Consider the following 19,889-nt stretch of genomic DNA (forward strand, 5'->3'; position numbering starts at 1 on the left):
TGACCCAATGCAATTTTTTTTAGATTAGAACGTGTTTTCAAACGTCCCAAAAAATTTTCTATATTTAATTAATGGTGAAACATTTTATAAATTCATGAAAGCTTCTATCTATTTTTTATTAATGTGTTAATTACTTTATAATAATAATACCGATTATCAATAATATTCAACTGCAGGATTACTGTTTTGAAATTTATTATATTAATGGTGTTGACCATCTGCTGTTTTTTTACTGACTGACTGACTGACTGACACTAAATGACGTGACTGACGCTGACTGACTGACTGAATGAACTGACTGTGTGTGTGGACTTGACCGGCCAAGCGGTTGGGCGGCCACGCGAGGTGCCGCAAAGGCCACTTCTCGAGCGTCTGGCAACAGCGCCGCATAAGTGGCGGTGACCAGCCTCTCCGCGTTCACGAAAGACTATCTCCTGGTACGATGCATAAAGGCAGGCAGAAATAAAAATATATATAAGTATACTGTATAAAGGCATATAGAGAAGCAAAAACAGAAGACATCCACCAAAAATGAGCTGTAATTTATTAAGTTTATGGCAGAAAAATCAATAAAATCAAACATACCTACCACTTGGGAAGCTTTGATTCAAACTCTTTACGTGAACGCAGAGTCATTCATGCATGCTATATATATCATGGCTTTGCTGTTCAAAATCTAGAGCTTTTCAATTTTTGAGCGATTTACCTTAAGGGAAGAAAAATAAATTTAATATCATATATACTTAATAATCGTATTGCAATGAATTTAAGTTCACAGTCCCAATCCTTGTACTCTGAACTGGCAACCCTGCCCACCCGGTGTCGGCCAGCCATCTTTTCGTCTCTAAAATCGACATCCTACGAAATTTTTTAGTTTCTAAGAATTAATGCCAATTAATGATTAAGTATTTCGATTAATAAACAAAACTATAAAGTCATTTACGACTCATGGTTGTTTACGACTGACTTCCGTACACCCTGCGTTTATAATAAGTGAGTACATCTTGAATTTCTGTTTTCTAAGAAACACCATAGAAGATATTCGAGGAGAAACTACTTCCTTTCGTATCACCGAGCGCGCTGGCTCGAATTAATTACACAACTCCATGTAAAATGCAACATATAAACGGCAAACCAGAGTTTCTCTTCAAGCCCCAAAGATGTCATTGGCATTTGGGATTGCCTATAATCGGTATTGGTGTGAGGTTTCGTTGCTATAATTGCTGTATAACGTGTAGGACTGCCTCAACAGCATGAAACATGATCACTATTCGCTATCATCGGTACAAATGGTTAATGGTATCAGGCGTCATAGAGCAATGACTAGAGTAGAAGCTATGTCCGCCCGTTCAGCCTCTGTATCTATCAGTTGTCAGGTTAAGCTTGAACCTAACGCTTGTGAAAAGGTGAACGTAAACTTGAAATAAATTTAAGAAGGCCAGGACTGAATAAAAACTAAGCAGGAAATGCTTGAGAATTTGAAGTGTGGTACGCAAGTGAACTTGCGAGTGAGTTATGGATTCCTAGTGGCTAAATAACGGCTGTCGAGTGGGTGAAAAACGGTTATCGAGCGTGAGTGAAGTTAGGGGACACAGCAAGCACGGTTTAACCAATGCTGAATCAAAGTGGAGCTCATGAGAAATAAGGACGGAAGAAATGAAACCAAATTTATGTATAACGCTGCAATTATAATATTTAACACAAAAAGGCAACTACTGATAAAATCTGCTTTAAAATTATCAACCTATGCAGAAGTAAAAAATATAATTTAATAAAACTGGTCATTAATTTCGTCAACAGAGGGCCTATCTTTTTGCATTCCATACATGAAACAAAGTCGCGATGAAGAAATCAACAAAGTCATTATGATTTAAACTAAAACAAAGTTAATATATTACACGAGTTTTCAAAATATCGTCCTGACTCATGACGCGCTAATCCTTCATTCAAGATAATAGCTCGAGTACGCCGCTGATGCCGAAGCCGAGCCATGGCGGAACCTTGACGCGGACGAGGTCAAGTCGTGGCGGGACCTTGACGCGGACGAGGTCAAGTCGTGGCGGGACCTTGGCGCGGACGAGGTCAAGTCGTGGCGGGACCTTGGCGCGGACGAGGTCAAGTCGCGGCGGGACCTTGACGCGGACGTGGTCAAGTCGTGGCGGGACCTTGACGCGGACGAGGTCAAGTCGTGGCGGGACCTTGGCGCAGACGAGGTCAAGTCGTGGCGGGACCTTGGCGCAGACGAGGTCAAGTTGTGGCGTGACGCGGACGAGGTCAAGTTGTGGCGTGACCTTGACGCGGACGAGGTCAAGTCTTGGCGGGACTTTGGCGCCGACAAGCCCAAGCCATAGTGGGACTTAGAGGCCGACGAGGCCGAGCCGTAGTGGGACTTTGACGCCGACGAGGCATAGCTTCGGGACTCGGATGTATCCCGCCTATAGGAAGTCGCAACATTTGGGTTCTCCAGAGGGGCGAGGGAAGCGAAGAGGGCAGCCTGGAGCTGTAGAGCTTCTTCAGAAGCCTTGTCTGGATAGAGTCGTTCAGAAGTAGAATTGCGAGCAACGATCTCTTCTGGTAGTTCAAAATCTCGTAATTCTCGTTCCCACAATCGTTCCTTCTTGCACTTCCATTGTACCTCCGAATTTTTAGTAGAGGTGCGTTTTCCACTTTTCCTCTGGCGTTCAATTTGTGCAGTCCGTACCTCACGGTTATTCGATATCCGGATTATGCCTGACGTTGTTAATTGTACCAATATTTTATCCTCAGTTCTGTGATTCATTGGCGCCTCAGCAGTGACATCTAAGCCAGCAGAATCTATTCTATCCTTCAGGCCACACTTGCAGCAAGAAGTTCTCAGTCGTTCAACGACTTGCCTCCAGTTGCGGTACTTCGCCCCGACTCCACAGAAAATATTCTCAGGACCTCGGTCCACCATCATACCGCCTCCGAAAGCCCCGCTATTATCTCTTAAATAAGAACTATTCAAATCCAGCTTCATTTGTTCCTTTTCCCAATCTTTGAGGTGAAAAGAGGTTATAATATCCACCGGGTTGGCCAATGGCTTCAGCCACTTCAGTCGGTGGTTCGGAATAGCCGAAGTGTCGTTGCCGATAGACCCGGTCAAATCAGTCTTGTCAGACCGAAAACTCGATACTTCGCTGCTCGAGTCTGTCAAATCGTCAGATGACCGGTCTGTTGAGCTAAGTGATGAAACTGTTGACGTATATGACGATTCAAAACTTTTGGTGGACGTAGAGCCATCGCATGAATCAGTCCCGTAATCCCTCCAGCTATCGTCTGATCGGACACATCCTCCCGAAGTACCGCCCCGTCGGAGCACAAATGACGATGGTTGTCTCAAGAGACAGAAACAGCCCTGCGGAGTGCCCAAATTTTTTGTTACCATGTGTAGGAGTCGCCGAGCCGCTCCTTGACTTTCATAAAAGTCGTCAGAATCTTCGTCGTAGGACGATCCTGCTTGCGTAACGTCACTTGAGGAGTCCTCCGCTTCGTCGGAAGACAAACATGAGCACAGTTTCGTGGAGTCCTCTTCTTCCGATGATTCGGAATGATGATAGAAACTACACTTCGACTTCTTAGCTGCGCGAGGTGACAAGCATTGGGGATCTCCGTAGGATACTTGAGAACAACTGCAGCAGCTGCGCATCATTTCTGTAGGACACATTAAGGAACCTGCAAACAAAATACTTTGATCATCAGCCATGATGTTATTGGTTGCAACTAAATTATGACTGTTGTGGCCTAAAGCGCAATTATAATCCTGCAGTTCAGAAACAAGCTTAGTCATTACCAGTCCCGCAGGCTTGTGCGGTACAGGACTATAAGATTATATAGATACTTCATCAAGATATGGTAAATCAGGGTAGGTTAACTCTACTTGAGGACAAGACCCCTGTGACTTGAAGCCCTTACGGATGTCAATAGCAGGAGTTAAATTCGTCCTCGAAGAAGCGGATTTGACTTCAGAGTTCTCGCTTCTGCTGTGAGGCTTGCTGGCTACTACGTTTGTCCTGGACATCGGCTCTGAACACCCTCTGGACATCGGCTCTGAAAACCCTCTGGACATCGGCTCTGAAAACCCTCTGGACATCGGCTCTGAAAACCCTCTGGACATCGGCTCTGAAAACCCTCTGAACATCGGCTCTGAAAACCCCTTGGAAATCGTGAGCACAATTTCTGCAGATGAAAACTTATGCTCGCTTTTGGTCGCTGGTCTCAGAGGCCTTATTCTCAGCAGCACCATTTGTTCAACGAGTTTTATTAATTTGCAATCGATAAAAAATTATTTAAAAACGTCTAAGAAGAAGTTTAAAAAGATAAAAGCCTGTTAAATGACAAGAAAATTTTTAAATCCTCATGTTCGTCACACTTTGTCAGTTAAAGACGAGTCAATTGTCTTTTGGCGTATTTTCTTTAAATATCAAAATATTACAAGATGTAGAAAATAATTTGGGCGTTGATGCACCTTAAAGTTAAGACGTTTCTTCCGAGAAGCACAAGCTTCACAAACTTGGTCCCAGGCCTGCCAATTCATTACATATTATCTGGAGCCTATACAAGTCATCTTCTGACTAATTTCAATTGCCAGCATTTGAACGAGCCTAACTCCTGACATTTAACGATCTTCAATTTTCTACATCTCACCATTTTCCACTGCCGACCTTTGAAAATTTTATATTTCCAATATTTAACAATTTTCAGCTTCCGACTTTTGACCACTTTGAATTTCTGGCATCTGACGAATTTCAATTTCGGGATCCTGAACATTTTAAATTTGGGGAATTTGAATTTCTGTGATTCATTACTCTCACGAATATTGACTTTTCGGCGCACGAAAATTTTTAGCTTCCGACGTCTGATAATCTTAAGTTTCCTCCGTTCGATCATTTTCAATTTCCAAGTTCTGACAACTTTATACGCACGGAATTTGACAACTTGGAGCTTAGGAATTTTCGACGTGCGATTGTTGACAATCCTCAACTTGCGACGTTTGACAATCTGCAGTTTGGAGCATTCGACCATCTTGAACTCTCGACATCTGACGATTCGTAATTTCCGACGATTTACCATTTTTAGGTCAACGGAAGTCTCGAGTTTCAGTCTTCGACTTTTGCGAATTTTGGCCATGCCGCTAGCGTTGGTGTGACAAAGGCGTACCACAAAGTTTTTGTTAGGCAAAATTTAACGCTTATTTAATTTAATATTACAACGCAACGTGAAGCTTTAGTTTACTTAATATGAATATTGCTAAATTATTTAATTTTCAATGGATATACCGGGCACACCGTATCTGCATATGAAGACTGACCAAAAGCACGGGAAGAAATTATGGGCCTAACCACGAAGCTTCAACCCATCACTCGTACCCTAACCACCAAGCTTCAACCCATCACACATACCCTAACCACCAAGCTTCAACCCATCACACTTACCCCAACCACCAAGCTTCAACCCATCACACTTACCCCAACCACCAAGCTTCAACCATCACACGTAACCTAACCACCAAGCTTCAACCCATCACACGTACCCTAACCACCAAGCTTCCACCCATCACACGTACCCTAACCACCAAGCTTCAACCCATCACACGTACCCTAACCACCACGCTTCAACCCATCACACGTACCCTAACCACTTTGATACACGATATGTACAAGGTTTGGTACAGAATGTTAATGTTTAATAGAATATAAAATAAATAGGTAAAATTTTGTTTAAATCAATTTATATTCAGGGAATATATCATAAATAATAGCTAAACCCATTACATTTCCAGTCACTCAAGATAATGGGACAACATTCACCAATTAAACGTTAAAGGGTTAAACCGAAACTTTAAAGAATTAAACACTTGTGAACATCTTCAGTTCAACAGCACGGAAGCTCCCAGTAAGACAATTGTCGATTAAAGAATAATCTTATTAGTTAAATAAATTAGTTAATAAGTTAATAAATATTAGTTAAACAATGATCTCGGGTAAGGAATGATTTTAGTAACAGAATTATCCCAAGTAGACGGGCTGGGCTGATGGTTCTCCAAATGTTGCCAAATGTTGCAGGTTGACTATTTTTGCGTCGCTTAAATGTCATTAATTGTAAGTAAAGTTTTTAATGAATTTTTGTTGTATAGATTAGCCTTATAGTTATTTTATTTAGTTTTCTTTTTAGTATTAGAAGTGAAATTGTATAATGTGTATTAGTGTTATTAATTAAGTACTACTTTTTAGAACTAATACTACAGTCGATATTGTAGATTAGCATAAGTTATGTATTAGTATAATAGGCTAATTCGTATTATTTGGTAGTCTTAGTAAATATAGTGTTATGTTTTATCTCGTGATACATCAACCTATTGTTGTCTTAGGAATATTATTAAATATAGTTAGCGTTTGTCAGTTACTCTATATGTTTCTCTTATTTATGTGTCTCTAGGAATTTAGAAGCAAAGAAAACGCCAAGCAAATTCACCATATCGATATTGAAAACGTGAGATTAATGAGATTGATCTTAATCTCTTAATGAGATGAGATTAGGTGTCTCATTAAGCAATACGAGGGCTTAATCAGACGTTAGCCCACCTGCCCAATTAGACCCCATCAATAGTGGCAGTGACAGCAGTCAGACCTCATCAGTCCTGTAGACCCTATATATATAAGACCAGCCAAGGCTTTACTTAACATCTTACTTAGGAATAAGTAATAAGTATTTGACTGTCATAATAAGTATTGGAATAATGATATTTCGAATGTCATATCGCGATGATATTGCATCGAATTTACTGTCCCATTACGGTGATAATAAATCCATATTACCCATTTATTAACGTTTATGAAAACTTCTTTCGCTATTGCCACACATAAAGTTGTTTATTAATAATTAATATAGTACAGGTGCACTCGAAGAAATGAGCGGGACTTTGTCCAAATATCAATGCAATTAGCGCCCCTTGTGGGTCATCGTGACCCAGTTCCTGACCTGATCAGCGCTACTTCGGAAAGTGTGTCATCATTTGGACAACATTACCCACTAATTTCTTTGAATGTGCCTGGTGTGATATATACGTATGGCTGAGTATTTTATTTGCAGTTCTATTATAGTTTATATTGACATAGGTTTTATGTAGGATTTATATAGGGTTTATATTCGGTTTAAATAATAGAGTATTTACATTATTTTCGGTCCATAATAGATAAGGGTTCCCATTAGTCAAGGGTAATGATCTGCATGAAAGTAAAACTACCTATTTAATAAATTTAAATTTAACTAAAACTACCAATTTAATAAATTTAACACTCAAGGCGTCAGGAAATATGTTATTATTATTTACACTTACGTATGTAAATTATATGAAGGAAAATGCACCGTCCAAACCAATGCAATTATTCCAGAAGAAAGCAATCCCAGAAATGGCCGTGGAGAACGGGCCGAAACATTGCAATTTGGCGGGCAATGAAAGCAATGCAGTCACCCTTGAAATTGTCCTTTGTGTTCAGTGTTGGGGAGGGGGGGAAAGGAGTAGGGAGGGTTAAGAAGGAGTAGGGAGGGTTAAGAAGGAGTAGGGAGGGTTAAGAAGGAGTAAAGAGGGTTAAGAAGGAGTAGGGAGGGTTGAGAAGGAGTAGGGAGGGTTGAGAAGGAGTAGGGAGGGTTAAGAAGGAGTAGGGAGGGTTAAGAAGGAGTAGAGAGGGCTAAGTAGGAGTACGGAGGGTTGAGAAAGGGTAGGGAGGGTTTACCTCCCTACCCTTTCGTCCCTCTCTACCCCTTCTCAACCCTCCCTACTCCTTCTTAACCCTCTCTACTGTGAGAGGGTTAAAAAGTAGTAAGGAGGGTAAAGAAATAGTGAGGAGGGCTAAGAAGGGGTAATTAGAGTGGAGGAGGGTTAGAGGGGCTAGAGGGGGCTGGAGGGACGCCGGAAGGGGTGAGGTGTGGCAATGGAGGTAATGGGAGGGAAGCGATAAGGTCAATGGGAGGCGGGGGGAGGGGTGATAGAGAATTGTTATTGCTGTTGTCGCCCCTGTTGTCACCCTGTTGTCGCCCCTGTTGTCACCCCTGTTGTCGCCCCTGTTGTCGCCCCTGTTGTCGCCCCTGTTGTCGCCCCTGTTGTCGCTTCTGTTGTCGCCCCTGTTGTCGCCCTTGTTGTCGTCCCTGTTGTCACCCCTGTTGTCGCCCCTGTTGTCGCCCCTGTTGTCGTCCCTGTTGTCGCCCCTGTTGTCACCCCTGTTGTCGCCCCTGTTGTCGTCCCTGTTGTCGTCCCTGTTGTCCCTGTTGTCGTCCCTGTTGTCACCCCTGTTGTCACCCCTGTTGTCGTCCCTGTTGTCGTCCCTGTTGTCACCCCTGTTGTCGTCCCTGTTGTCGCCCCTGTTGTCGTCCCTGTTGTCGCCCCTGTTGTCGTCCCTGTTGTCGCCCCTGTTGTCGCCCCTGTTGTCGCCCCTGTTGTCGCCCCTGTTGTCACCCCTGTTGTCGTCCCTGTCGTCCCTGTTGTCGTCCCTGTTGTCGTCCCTGTAGTCGCCCCTGTTGTCGCCCCTGTTGTCGCCCCTGTTGTCGCCCCTGTTGTCGCCCCTGTTGTCGCCCCTGTTGTCACCCCTGTTGTCGTCCCTGTCGTCCCTGTTGTCGTCCCTGTTGTCGTCCCTGTTGTCGCCCCTGTTGTCGCCCCTGTTGTCGTCCCTGTTGTCGTCCCTGTTGTCACCCCTGTTGTCGTCCCTGTTGTCGCCCCTGTCGCCCCTGTTGTCCCTGTTGTCCCTAATTGGCCGTGTAGGGGGCGTGTACGGGTGACGGCACGTCACGGCACCAAAGGCGTCACGTTCGCCGTATTGATTTTTTTAAATAGCATTTTTTAAAATTGGTTTTAAGAGCGTTTTTAAATAACATTAAAATAGTTCTATGTTAATAATAAACTATGCTAGTAAGTACGTATTGATTTTTTTTAAATAGCATTTTTTAAAATTGGTTTTAAGAGCATTTTAAATAGCATTAAAATAATTCTATGTTAATATAAATAGCTTTTTTAAAATTGATTTTTTTAAATACCATTTTAAATAGCATTAAAATAGTTCTATGTTAATAATAAATTGTGCTAGTAAGTAAAATTTTTTTTTTCTGTATAGACCATTTAATATTAAATGATATTTAAACAGATAGCATTTCTAAAACACAGTTATTTATTGAGTTTTGTTATTAATACTCATCATTCGATGGAGTTATCGCCCTTGCTCTCAAAAATGTTATATATGGTAAGTTATATGGCAGTGCCATTTTTGTCGTATTTTTGACGCAATTTTTATCGTGATTTTTGGGTAATTTTCATCGTATTTTTGGCGCAATTTTTTTCGTAATTTTTAGCGAAATTTTTATCGTTTTATCTGCGCAATTTTTATCGTATTTTATGTTCAATATTTATCGTATTTTATGCGCAATTTTTATCGTATTTTTGGCGCAATTTTATCGTATTTTTGGCGAAATTTTAATCGTATTTTTGGCGCAATTTTTTTCGTAATTTTTAGCGAAATTTTTATCGTTTTATCTGCGCAATTTTTATCGTATTTTATGTGCAATTTTAATCGTATTTTTGGCAAAATTTTTATCGTATTTTTGGCGCAAATTTCATCGTATATTCTGCGCGATTTTTACTATATTTTTTGTAATTTTTTTCGTATTTTCTCGTAATTTTTATAATTTTTGGCGTAATTTTGAGATCGATTGTCGGACTTTGGCGTCTACTTTTGGCCATCTGCCTAATGACCGCCAGAGGGGCGGCCGTAATTAACGTCCACTCGTGACGGTCATCACGTCTATTTTAATTTTAATTACCGAAATTATTATTATTATTTAGTTATTAAATTTTATGTTTAATAACTAAACCCCAGACCGTCCCCCCAGACCGTCCCTTCAACCCGTCCCCCCAGACCTGTCTCTTATACACATCTAGATGTGTATAAGAGACAGGTTTAATAGAATNACTCTGGTAGGAATAGCATTATGGATAAGAGGACGCGTGTGCCGGCATGGCAGTAAAGGCTTAACCCACAACTCTGGTAGGAATAGCATTATGGATAAGAGGACGCGTGTGCCGGCATGGCAGTAAAGGCTTAACCCACAACTCTGGTAGCACACAACTCTGGTAACCCACAACTCTGGTAGGAATAGCATTAATTAATTGCAGAATTTGCATGAGAATTAAGCCGGCAATTTAGACCGAACCCTCGGACCCTTCGTCCCGCCTGAGCCCATTACCCCTTTGTTGAACCCATTAGCCTTCACTGCAAGCGTTGCAGGGCCATTAGCTCCATTGAATGGAACTCATTAACATATATTGCTACACTGCGCTACAGCTACACTGCGCTACAGCTACACCGCGCTACACTGCGCTACAGCTACACTGCGCTACAGCTACACTGCGCTACAGCTACACTGCGCTACAGCTACACTGCGCTACAGCTACACTGCGCTACAGCTACACCGCGCTACAGCTACACCGCGCTACAGCTACACCGCGCTACAGCTACACTGCGCTACAGCTACACTGCGCTACAGCTACACTGCGCTACAGCTAGACTGCGCTACAGCTACATTGCGCTACAGCTACATCGCGCTACAGCTACACCAGTGGGCAACAGAGCTGGCAACAGAGGGCAACAGACAAGAGCTAAACACTGACAGGTGGCAACAGGATGCTCGGCTGTCTGTATATTGACAGGAGCGTTGACGGCGTCTCGTGTTGACAGTAAACAGAAGAACAAACAGAACTCCTGTTAACGACCCCCATACCCTGTACCTTTACTGTCATTGTATCCTCCTCATTGTTTTTTCACTGTACATACGAATTATTTTGTCCTTATTTCATGCTGAACATTTTAAAGAGTCGCTCTGTCCCGATTATTTTTCTGTGTGGTGATGGAGCATGAGTCATCGTCAAACTTTTCATGTCGCCCGAACTTGTGTGAAAAGTTGCGTCCCTCTCCGTCCCTCTCCGTCCCTCTTCGTCCCTCTCCGTCCCTCTTCGTCCATCTTCGTCCCTCTTCGTCCATCTTCGTCCATCTTCGTCAATCGTCGTCCATCTTTTTAGCGCATTTTCTCATTTATGGAACAAAAGGCGATATTGTGCTCGTCATGTCCGTCTGTCCGTCCGTCTGTCCGTCTGTCCGTCGACGAGAAAATGCGCTCTCTGTCACTCACTGCAGTGAGTACTGAGTTATATTTTTTGCTTATCGTCTTTCTTCGTCCCCAATCGTTCCTCTTTTCCTCTCTTCGTCCCTTCAACCTTTTTTTCATCTTCGTATTTCTTCTTCTCCCTCCGCCCCTTTTCATCCCTCTTTGTCCCTCTTCATCCCTTTTCATTAATTTCTACGTCCCTTTTTTGGCCTCATTTACCCATTTATCCTCAAAAATGTTAATCGGCCTTTTAACCTTCACGTGCCTCCGGGGTAAGTAACTTACCCTCACTTACCCTCACTCTACCCTCACTCTACCCTCACTCTACCCTCACTTACCCTCACTCTACCCTCACTTACCTCACTCTACCCTCACTCTACCCTCACTTACCCTCACTTACCCTCACCTACCCTCACTTACCCTCACTTACCCTCACTTACCCTCACTCACCCTCACCTACCCCTGTCTCTTATACACATCTAGATGTGTATAAGAGACAGGTCTATAGCTATAATTAATTGTAAAGTATAAGAATTATGTATTAATAATAATTTTAGCGGGTAGTTTATCATCACGTCGCTGTCTCGTTGCAGAGCGCTGCTGGAAGGCCCTGGGCATGGCTAATGGAGACATCGCCGACCACCGCCTCAGCTCTTCCTCCAACTACGACTCCGTGGTGCATGCCAAGTATGCTAGGTGAGTGTTATTATTGTTNCCTCACTTACCCTCACTTACCCTCACTTACCCTCACTTACCCTCACCTATCCTCACCTACCCTCACTTACCCTCACTTACCCTCACTTACCCTCACCTATCCTCACCTACCCTCACTTACCCTCACTACCCTCACTTACCCTCACTTTTTAAGTTAACACATTTCCCCTCACTAGTGAGTCAGTTCTCACGAGGGTAAGTAACTTTCCCTCACAAGCGAGACCGATCGTAATTACCCTGCCTCACGAGGGTGAGGGTTTTGTCTGCCTCACTGCTAAAGGGTAGCGCCTCATTATGAGGAAGGGTTGTGAGGGGAACGAGGGGTTCCCCTCAAGACCCTCACAATTGTGAGGGTTATGTTCCCCTCACAACCCTCACTCCCCTCACAAGCGACGGCTGTAAACGAGTGTGTTGTGACACGTGATATTGAGCGTGACACATCGCCTGCTGTGTCATGCCGTGACACATCGCCTGCTGTGTCATGCTGTGACACATCGCCTGCTGTGTCATGCCGTGACACATCGCCTGCTGTGTCATGCCGTGACACATCGCCTGCTGTGTCATGCCGTGACACATCGCCTGCTGTGTCATGCCGTGACACATCGCCTGCTGTGTCATGCCGTGACACATCGCCTGCTGTGTCATGCCGTGACACATCGCCTGCTGTGTCATGCCGTGACACATCGCCTGCTGTGTCATGCCGTGACACATCGCCTGCTGTGTCATGCCGTGACACATCGCCTGCTGTGTCATGCCGTGACACATCGCCTGCTGTNGAACATTATTCTCAAATAAACAAGAAACCTAAAAAAATTTCATATACAAGCTAGGCTACAACCCTAAGCCAGATGTGTATAAGAGACAGCTATTTTCTCGTCTATGATTAAGTGAACGTAAGTACTTACGCTTTATTTTCTTGTCTATGATTGGTGGATTTTGCTTGAAAGGCCGTCAATGATTGGCTGATGAACTTACGATCTCTTAACTTTTTTTTTTGAAAGTATGGGCCCTGGGCGGCGCCTGATGCAGGGTCGCGCTGGGACATCAGACCATCTAAATTTTGCTGGGGCTGAGGCGCTGGGACGCGGAGACGCTAACAACGTCCGGTCCCGGCAACAGGAAATTAGCAACACGCGTGAGGCTTCTGGGGTGAGGGGGTGAGGGGGTGAGGGGGTGAGGCGGGGTACGGACGTGAGGGGGTTATGAGATGTGAGGGGGTGAGGAGGTGGAGGGGTGGGGGTGAAGGGGTAAGGACGTGTGGGGGTTATGAGAAGTGAGGGGGTGAAGGGGTGAAGGGGTGAGTGGGTGAGAATATGAAGAGGTGAGGGGGTGAGGGATGAGTACGTGAGAGGATGAAACGAAGTGAGGGGGTGAGATGGTGAGGGGATGAGTGGATGAGGACGTGAGAAGATGAGGGGGAGAGGAGGGGTGAGGGGTGGATGGAGGGGTGAGCGAGTGTATGGAGTGACTATTGCATTCCTCAGGAGGGGCGGCCGCTCTTATTGCGTGCCGCGCTGGAAAAATGCTCTTATTGCTCTCTTTAATCCTTATTGCTCTTATTGTTCTCTTCAATCATTTAATATTTCCACTTCTGTACGAATTGTTTCCACTGCTCTTGAGCACTCAAATTAATGAGTGGTTCACATTGTCAAAATAACAACCCCACGTAGCACTGATACGCCCTTTTGCCGGACAAAACTGAGTCAAGATGACTCACTCAGGGGCGCAAAAAAAGTGCAGCGATCGCTACTTGAAAAAAAGGCCCACACATTTCTCTGAGTGAAGATATAATATTTTTTTTATAAAAAGGCCGCTTTTCCTATTAAGAGGCCGCTTTTTTTTACTAAGAGGCCGCTTTTTTTACTAAGAGGCCGCTTTTTTTACTAAGAGGCCGCTTTTTTTACTAAGAGGCCGCTTTTTTTACTAAGAGGCCGCTTTTTTACTAAGAGGCCGCTTCCCTCCAAATATAATATAAATCTGTAATTTCAAATGCTAACAGTCGCTTATTTTCAAGTTGTGTTAACTTACATAACTTGAATAGAAAAATTTCACTCGTTGAAGGGGCAACTTTTATATTATTTAAAATCACAATAAATTATTACAAATCTTATAATTATTTTTTTAATTAGTATAAATTAGTAGTATTCTAACATTATTTTTTATTGATCGGAATTCCATGAATTTCTGGGTTGCTGCTCATGCAGAGTTTTAAATTGTTTTAATTAGTTTTAAATTGTTCATGCTTGAAATGTGTTTTAATTAGTTTTAAATTGTTCATGTTCAGTAGACGTGGCAATGTCTATTGATTGAGACGTGGCAACATCGCTCGAGAAATTATTGACACAAATGTGTGTGTAAATTGTCTTATCAGAGGCAGCGTTGGGGGCGGCGTATGCGGCAGCGTAAGAGTGGCGTATAGGCGGCGTATGGGTGGCGTCGAGGCGTATGGGCAGCGTAAGGGTGGTGTATGGGTGTCGAGGTGGCGTATGGGTGGCGTAAGGGTGGCGTAAAAGTGAAGTAAGTGGTGGCGTAGGGGTAGCGAGAGGGTGGTGTATGGTGGCGTAAGGGTGGTGTATGGTGGCGTAAGGGTGGTGTATGGTGGCGTAAGGGTGGTGTATGGTGGCGTAAGGGTGGTGTATGGTGGCGTAAGGGTGGTGTATGGTGGCGTAAGGGTGGTGTATGGTGGCGTAAGGGTGGTGTATGGTGGCGTAAGGGTGGTGTATGGTGGCGTAAGGGTGGTGTATGGTGGNCGCGACCCTTACGACCCTCACGACCCTCACGACCCTTACTGTCATCGCGACCCTTACGACCCTCACGACCCTTACTGTCATCGCGACCCTCACGACCCTCATGACCCTTACTGTCATCGCGACCTTACGACCCCCACGACCCTACGACCCCATCGACCCTCATGACCCTGCTGACCTTCATGACCCTCACGATCATCTCGACCCTTTAACCTTCACGAAAAATGTCAGAATTCAACATTGAAAACACGTTGATTCCTGATATTTCAATATTGATCCAATTTTCCAACATTGGTTCAACGTTAAAAATTCAACAAAATTCAACTTGTCAGGACATAACTCAACTTAAGAATTGAGCTCACGTCATCACAACGATGTTGAATTCTGCTCTACAATCAACACCAGTTCAGCAACAGTCAACAATGAAGTTCAACTTCAACATGTTTTCAACAATGCTTCTAGAAAGAAGATACACTAATAGAAGGATACTATGAGAAGAATACAATGATAGTACTCTGGTAGGAATAACATTATGGATAAGAGGACGCGTGTGCCGGCATGGCAGAAAGGCTTAACCCAAAACGCTCGTAAGAATAGCATTAATAATAAGCCCTTATGTCCCGCTGGGCCTGGCCGTTATTGTTACATCAAATCCCTTCATCGCGCTCCACTTGAGCGCGCATCTCGAGGGTCTCAAGTTACGAAACGCAAACGTGAAGCTTTTATGCGTCGTTGGCAACTGCGTGAGATAAACGTGAAGCTTTTATGCATCGTTGGCAACTGCGCGAGACAAACGTGAAGCTTTTATGCATCGTTGGCAACTGCGTGAGACAAACGTGAAGCTTTTATGCACCGTTGGCAACTGCGTGAGACAAACGTGAAGCTTTTATGCACCGTTGGCAACTGCGTGAGACAAACGTGAAGCTTTTATGCACCGTTGGCAACTGCGTGAGACAAACGTGAAGCTTTTATGCACCGTTGGCAACTGCGCGAGACAAACGTGAAGCTTTTATGCATCGTTGGCAACTGTCTTAGATAAACGTGAAGATTTTATGCATCGTTGGCAACTGCGCGAGACAATTGTGAAGCTTTTATGCATTGTTGGCAACTGCGCGAGACAAACGTGAAGCTTTTATGCATCGTTAGCAACTGCGTGAGACAAACATAAAGCTTTTATGCATTGTTGGCAACTGTGCGAGACAAACGTGAAGCTTTTATGCATTGTTGGCAACTGCGCGAGACAAACGTGAAGCTTTTATGCATCGTTGGCAACTGCGCGAGACAAACGTAAAGCTTTTATGCATCGTTGGCAACTGCGCGAGACAAACGTGAAGCTTTTATGCGTCGTTGGCAACTGTCTTAGATAAACGTGAAGCTTTTATGCGTCGTTGGCAACTGTCTTAGATAAACGTGAAGCTTTTATGCATCGTTGGCAACTGCGCGAGACAAACGTGAAGCTTTTATGCATCGTTGGCAACTGTCTTAGACGAACCGACATGTTTGGGCGAGTTTAGCCCGCACGTTTAGCAACTCACATTTTACTACATTTTACCCTCATTTTTGACACAATTATTTCTACCGTATTGTACCCTTTTAAGGGATAGAAATCATCGTTTTAATGAAACTATCGGAGTATTCATTGTATAACCTGGTCATACTCCGGAACTTCAAATCGCCATTTTAGTTTAGAGTTTACGGAAGGCTAAGTGCGTAAGAATGAGGTGATAGGATTATTGTGTCGTGGAAAGGTATGTTCTGTGTTAGGATGTCAATATGTAAACATATATGAATGAATTTGATACGGAATACATATGTAATTATTTAGCGCTAACATGTTTGCTAATGTTTGTTTACTATCAGTTATTCATCCATCTTTATTTGGTACTTTTAGGAAAGTCTCAAATGCCGAAACTGAATCACAAATGTCAAGATTCAAAGCTTGAATCCAAAAAGTACCTCAAGAGGAAAGCATGCGATGAAGTATAACGTTTATTTGTGGGTATTCTTTGTTATTAGTTTACAATACATTGATCATTTGTTTATCTGGAAGTTAGGCAATAAAGTGTTTTAATTGCCGTGTATCATATAGTAGCAAAACCTATACGATCATGAAGGCAAATTGGCGGTTCAAAGAGCCCCAACACCCTCATGTTTGACCCTCACTTTTAACAGCTTTTTACCCTCAGGTTTGACCCTCATTTTATGCAGAATTTACCCTCATGTTTGACCCTCACTTTTAACACATGTACCCTCATGTTTGACCCTCACTTTAAACACAGTTACCCTCATGTTTGACCCTCACTTTTAACACAGTTACCGTCATGTTTGACCCTCACTTTTAACAGCATTTTTCATGTTTGACCCTCACTTTTAACACATGTACCCTCATGTTTGACCCTCACTTTAAACACAGTTACCCTCATGTTTGACCCTCACTTTTAACACAGTTACCGTCATGTTTGACCCTCACTTTTAACAGCATTTTACCCTCATGTTTGACCCTCACTTTTAACAGCATTTTACCCTCATGTTTGACCCTCAGTTTTAACAGCATTTTACCCTCATTTTTTACAGCATTTTACCCTCATGTTTGACCCTCACTTTTAACAGTATTTTATCCTCATTTTCTACAGCCTTTTACCCTCATGTTTCACCCTCACTTTTTACGCCATTTCACCTCACGTTTGACCTCTTATTTTCTGCAGCGTTTTACCCTCTCGTGGATATCTCCCCTCGATCTCATGCATCAAGTTCGTCCGTAGATCCGAGGGTAGGATCACTCCATCCCTGCCCTCGCTGGATTGTATCCATGTTTCCATCGCCAGGGTAATCCATACGAGGGTAATCCATACGAGGGTAATCCATACGAGGGTAATCCATACGAGGGTAATCCATACGAGGGTAATCCATACGAGGGTANACGTACACGAGTACACGTACACGAGTACACGTACACGAGTACACGTACACGAGTACACGTACACGAGTACACGTACACGAGTACACGTACACGAGTACACGTACACGAGTACACGTACACGAGTACACGTACACGAGTACACGTACACGAGTACACGTACACGAGTACACGTACACGAGTACACGTACACGAGTACACGTACACGAGTACACGTACACGAGTACACGTACACGAGTACACGTACACGAGTACACGTACACGAGTACACGTACACGAGTACACGTACACGAGTACACGTACACGAGTACACGTACACGAGTACACGTACACGAGTACACGTACACGAGTACACGTACACGAGTACACGTACACGAGTACACGTACACGAGTACACGTACACGAGTACACGTACACGAGTACACGTACACGAGTACACGTACACGAGTACACGTACACGAGTACACGTACACGAGTACACGTACACGAGTACACGTACACGAGTACACGTACACGAGTACACGTACACGAGTACACGTACACGAGTACACGTACACGAGTACACGTACACGAGTACACGTACACGAGTACACGTACACGAGTACACGTACACGAGTACACGTACACGAGTACACGTACACGAGTACACGTACACGAGTACACGTACACGAGTACACGTACACGAGTACACGTACACGAGTACACGTACACGAGTACACGTACACGAGTACACGTACACGAGTACACGTACACGAGTACACGTACACGAGTACACGTACACGAGTACACGTACACGAGTACACGTACACGAGTACACGTACACGAGTACACGTACACGAGTACACGTACACGAGTACACGTACACGAGTACACGTACACGAGTACACGTACACGAGTACACGTACACGAGTACACGTACACGAGTACACGTACACGAGTACACGTACACGAGTACACGTACACGAGTACACGCACACGAGTACACGTACACGAGTACACGTACACGAGTACACGTACACGAGTACACGCACACGAGTACACGTACACGAGTACACGTACACGAATACACGTACACGTCAACCGCCGCCTGACATTTTATTTTCCCCCAACTATTTTTCTCCATATGTACTTAATTGGGGTATATATAAACTAAGAGTAAATATGCACTTAGGTTAAATATGCACTAGGGTAAAAATTCAACATATCGCCTAAAATCAATTTTACATCCGCCTTCCTCAATCTTCTGCCTACCGTTACCATCAATGCTATTCCTACCTGATGACAAAGAAACAATAGCTATTTTTACCAGACAGAGGGTCGAATGGATCAGTTGTTCGCCCAGCCCTGCACTTCAGTTATTCATGAGAAACAGTGTCAATCAGTTGTTATCCAGATCAGTTATCCGCCACATGACAATCAGTTATTATCCAGATCAGTTATCCGCCCACATGAGTTTGATCAGTTATTCGCTCTTAGTTATCCAACTCACCATCAGCTATTCACTTGATCAGTTATTCGCCTTCAGTTTCTCAACTAATCACTTATTCGCCCTCAGTTTTCAGCCCATGGATCAGTCATTCGCCACGCTTCTACACTCGCCTTTATGGCATAAAAACATTCAAGTCCGTAAGAATAACATGGTCCGTAAGAATAACATGGTTTCACGGTCGAAGTCCCCTACGATATAAAGAATATTAATAAACCAAGTCAAAGAAGATATATATACTTTTTGGCTTTTATACGAAGTAGGAAGGTTTATAAACCGGGGGGAGAAGGGGGGGGGGGGTTTACAAGGTGGGGAAGGGATGGGGTTTTAAGTCGTAGGAGGAAAGGGGTGGGGGGTTAGAGGATGAGGGTGGGGGTTTATAAAGTGGATGAAAGATGAAATTGCGGGGATTAAAGGATGGGGTTGGAGGGGGGTTTATAAAGTGAAGTAGGGGTTTATAAGACGAGGATGGGTTTATAAGAAAAAAAAAAACAATTTCTTCAGCATTTCAGCGAACTTGTATGTTGTTTTGCTCAGCGCCGTGGCCGGAATGCTGGTGGTATTGGTGGTGCTGGAGATGGTGATGGTGGTGGTGGTGATGGTGCAGGGCCTGTCTCTTATACACATCTAGATGTGTATAAGAGACAGGCTTTGATGTCCAAGTTTCATTCATTTCGAGTTCAATAAAAATTAACTGTTATATTCGTATAAATTCCTTACACCTAGCATATTTCCAGAAGACCATCGATCAGCCGCTGATTAAGCATCCGTCAGCAACCAGCCCATGACATCTTGCTATAAATATTAACAGCTTTACGTCACCATATTTTGAAGAGAATAGCCCAGAGTGTAATGT

The 19,889-nt window shown here is 43.6% G+C and overlaps 3 protein-coding genes across 4 annotated transcripts in view; all 3 read right to left on the bottom strand.

Moving 5' to 3' along the window:
* Nucleotides 1-1,667: 1,667 nt before the first annotated feature.
* On the bottom strand, nucleotides 1,668-5,370 carry LOC108673580. Of its 2 annotated transcripts, none has more exons than XM_047884705.1 (3): nucleotides 3,934-5,370; nucleotides 2,292-3,672; nucleotides 1,668-2,198 (listed from the first exon to the last, which is right to left on the bottom strand). In XM_047884705.1, exons 1-3 carry the CDS (start codon nucleotides 4,262-4,264, stop codon nucleotides 1,943-1,945), a joined length of 1,968 nt encoding a protein of 655 aa, XP_047740661.1. In that variant the 5' UTR covers nucleotides 4,265-5,370; the 3' UTR covers nucleotides 1,668-1,942. The 2 variants fall into 2 exon arrangements, with proteins under 2 accessions (XP_047740661.1, XP_047740660.1); XM_047884704.1 differs by having other exon boundaries at nucleotides 2,292-3,693.
* A 1,223-nt stretch (nucleotides 5,371-6,593) lies between these two features.
* On the bottom strand, nucleotides 6,594-11,045 carry LOC108673579 (putative carbonic anhydrase 2). The gene is made up of 3 exons (XM_018161433.1): nucleotides 10,954-11,045; nucleotides 8,046-8,760; nucleotides 6,594-6,602 (listed from the first exon to the last, which is right to left on the bottom strand). Exons 1-3 carry the CDS (start codon nucleotides 11,043-11,045, stop codon nucleotides 6,594-6,596), a joined length of 816 nt encoding a protein of 271 aa, XP_018016922.1.
* An 8,747-nt stretch (nucleotides 11,046-19,792) lies between these two features.
* Nucleotides 19,793-19,889, bottom strand: part of LOC125179239 (protein big brother-like) — a gene marked incomplete at its 5' end in the record, with an annotated part of 9,384 nt that continues 9,287 nt past the window's right edge. Inside the window, one exon of the mRNA XM_047884703.1 lies at nucleotides 19,793-19,828. Within this exon, the coding sequence (XP_047740659.1) occupies nucleotides 19,793-19,828 (36 nt within the window). The remainder of the gene's footprint in view (nucleotides 19,829-19,889) is intronic.

The sequence above is a fragment of the Hyalella azteca genome, unplaced genomic scaffold, assembly GCF_000764305.2.
Source record: "Hyalella azteca isolate HAZT.00-mixed unplaced genomic scaffold, Hazt_2.0.2 contig16013, whole genome shotgun sequence".
In the NCBI taxonomy this organism is placed as follows: domain Eukaryota; kingdom Metazoa; phylum Arthropoda; class Malacostraca; order Amphipoda; family Hyalellidae; genus Hyalella; species Hyalella azteca.

Bases quoted from the DNA above. Each gene is read 5' to 3' on its own strand.
- LOC108673580 (XM_047884704.1), bottom strand. From the start codon at position 4,264: ATGGTGCTGCTGAGAATAAGGCCTCTGAGACCAGCGACCAAAAGCGAG. The intron at 3,694-3,933 runs GTAAGGGCTTCA...TTTTGTTTGCAG, and splicing joins AACTCCTGCTATTGACATCC to GTTCCTTAATGTGTCCTACA. The intron at 2,199-2,291 runs GTCACGCCACAA...GTCTGCGCCAAG, and splicing joins TTGACCTCGTCCGCGTCAAG to GTCCCGCCACGACTTGACCT.
- LOC108673579 (XM_018161433.1), bottom strand. From the start codon at position 11,045: ATGGACGAAGAGGGACGAAGATGGACGAAGAGGGACGGAGAGGGACGA. The intron at 8,761-10,953 runs GTTCGGGCGACA...ACGGCCAATTAG, and splicing joins GGACGCAACTTTTCACACAA to GGACAACAGGGACAACAGGG.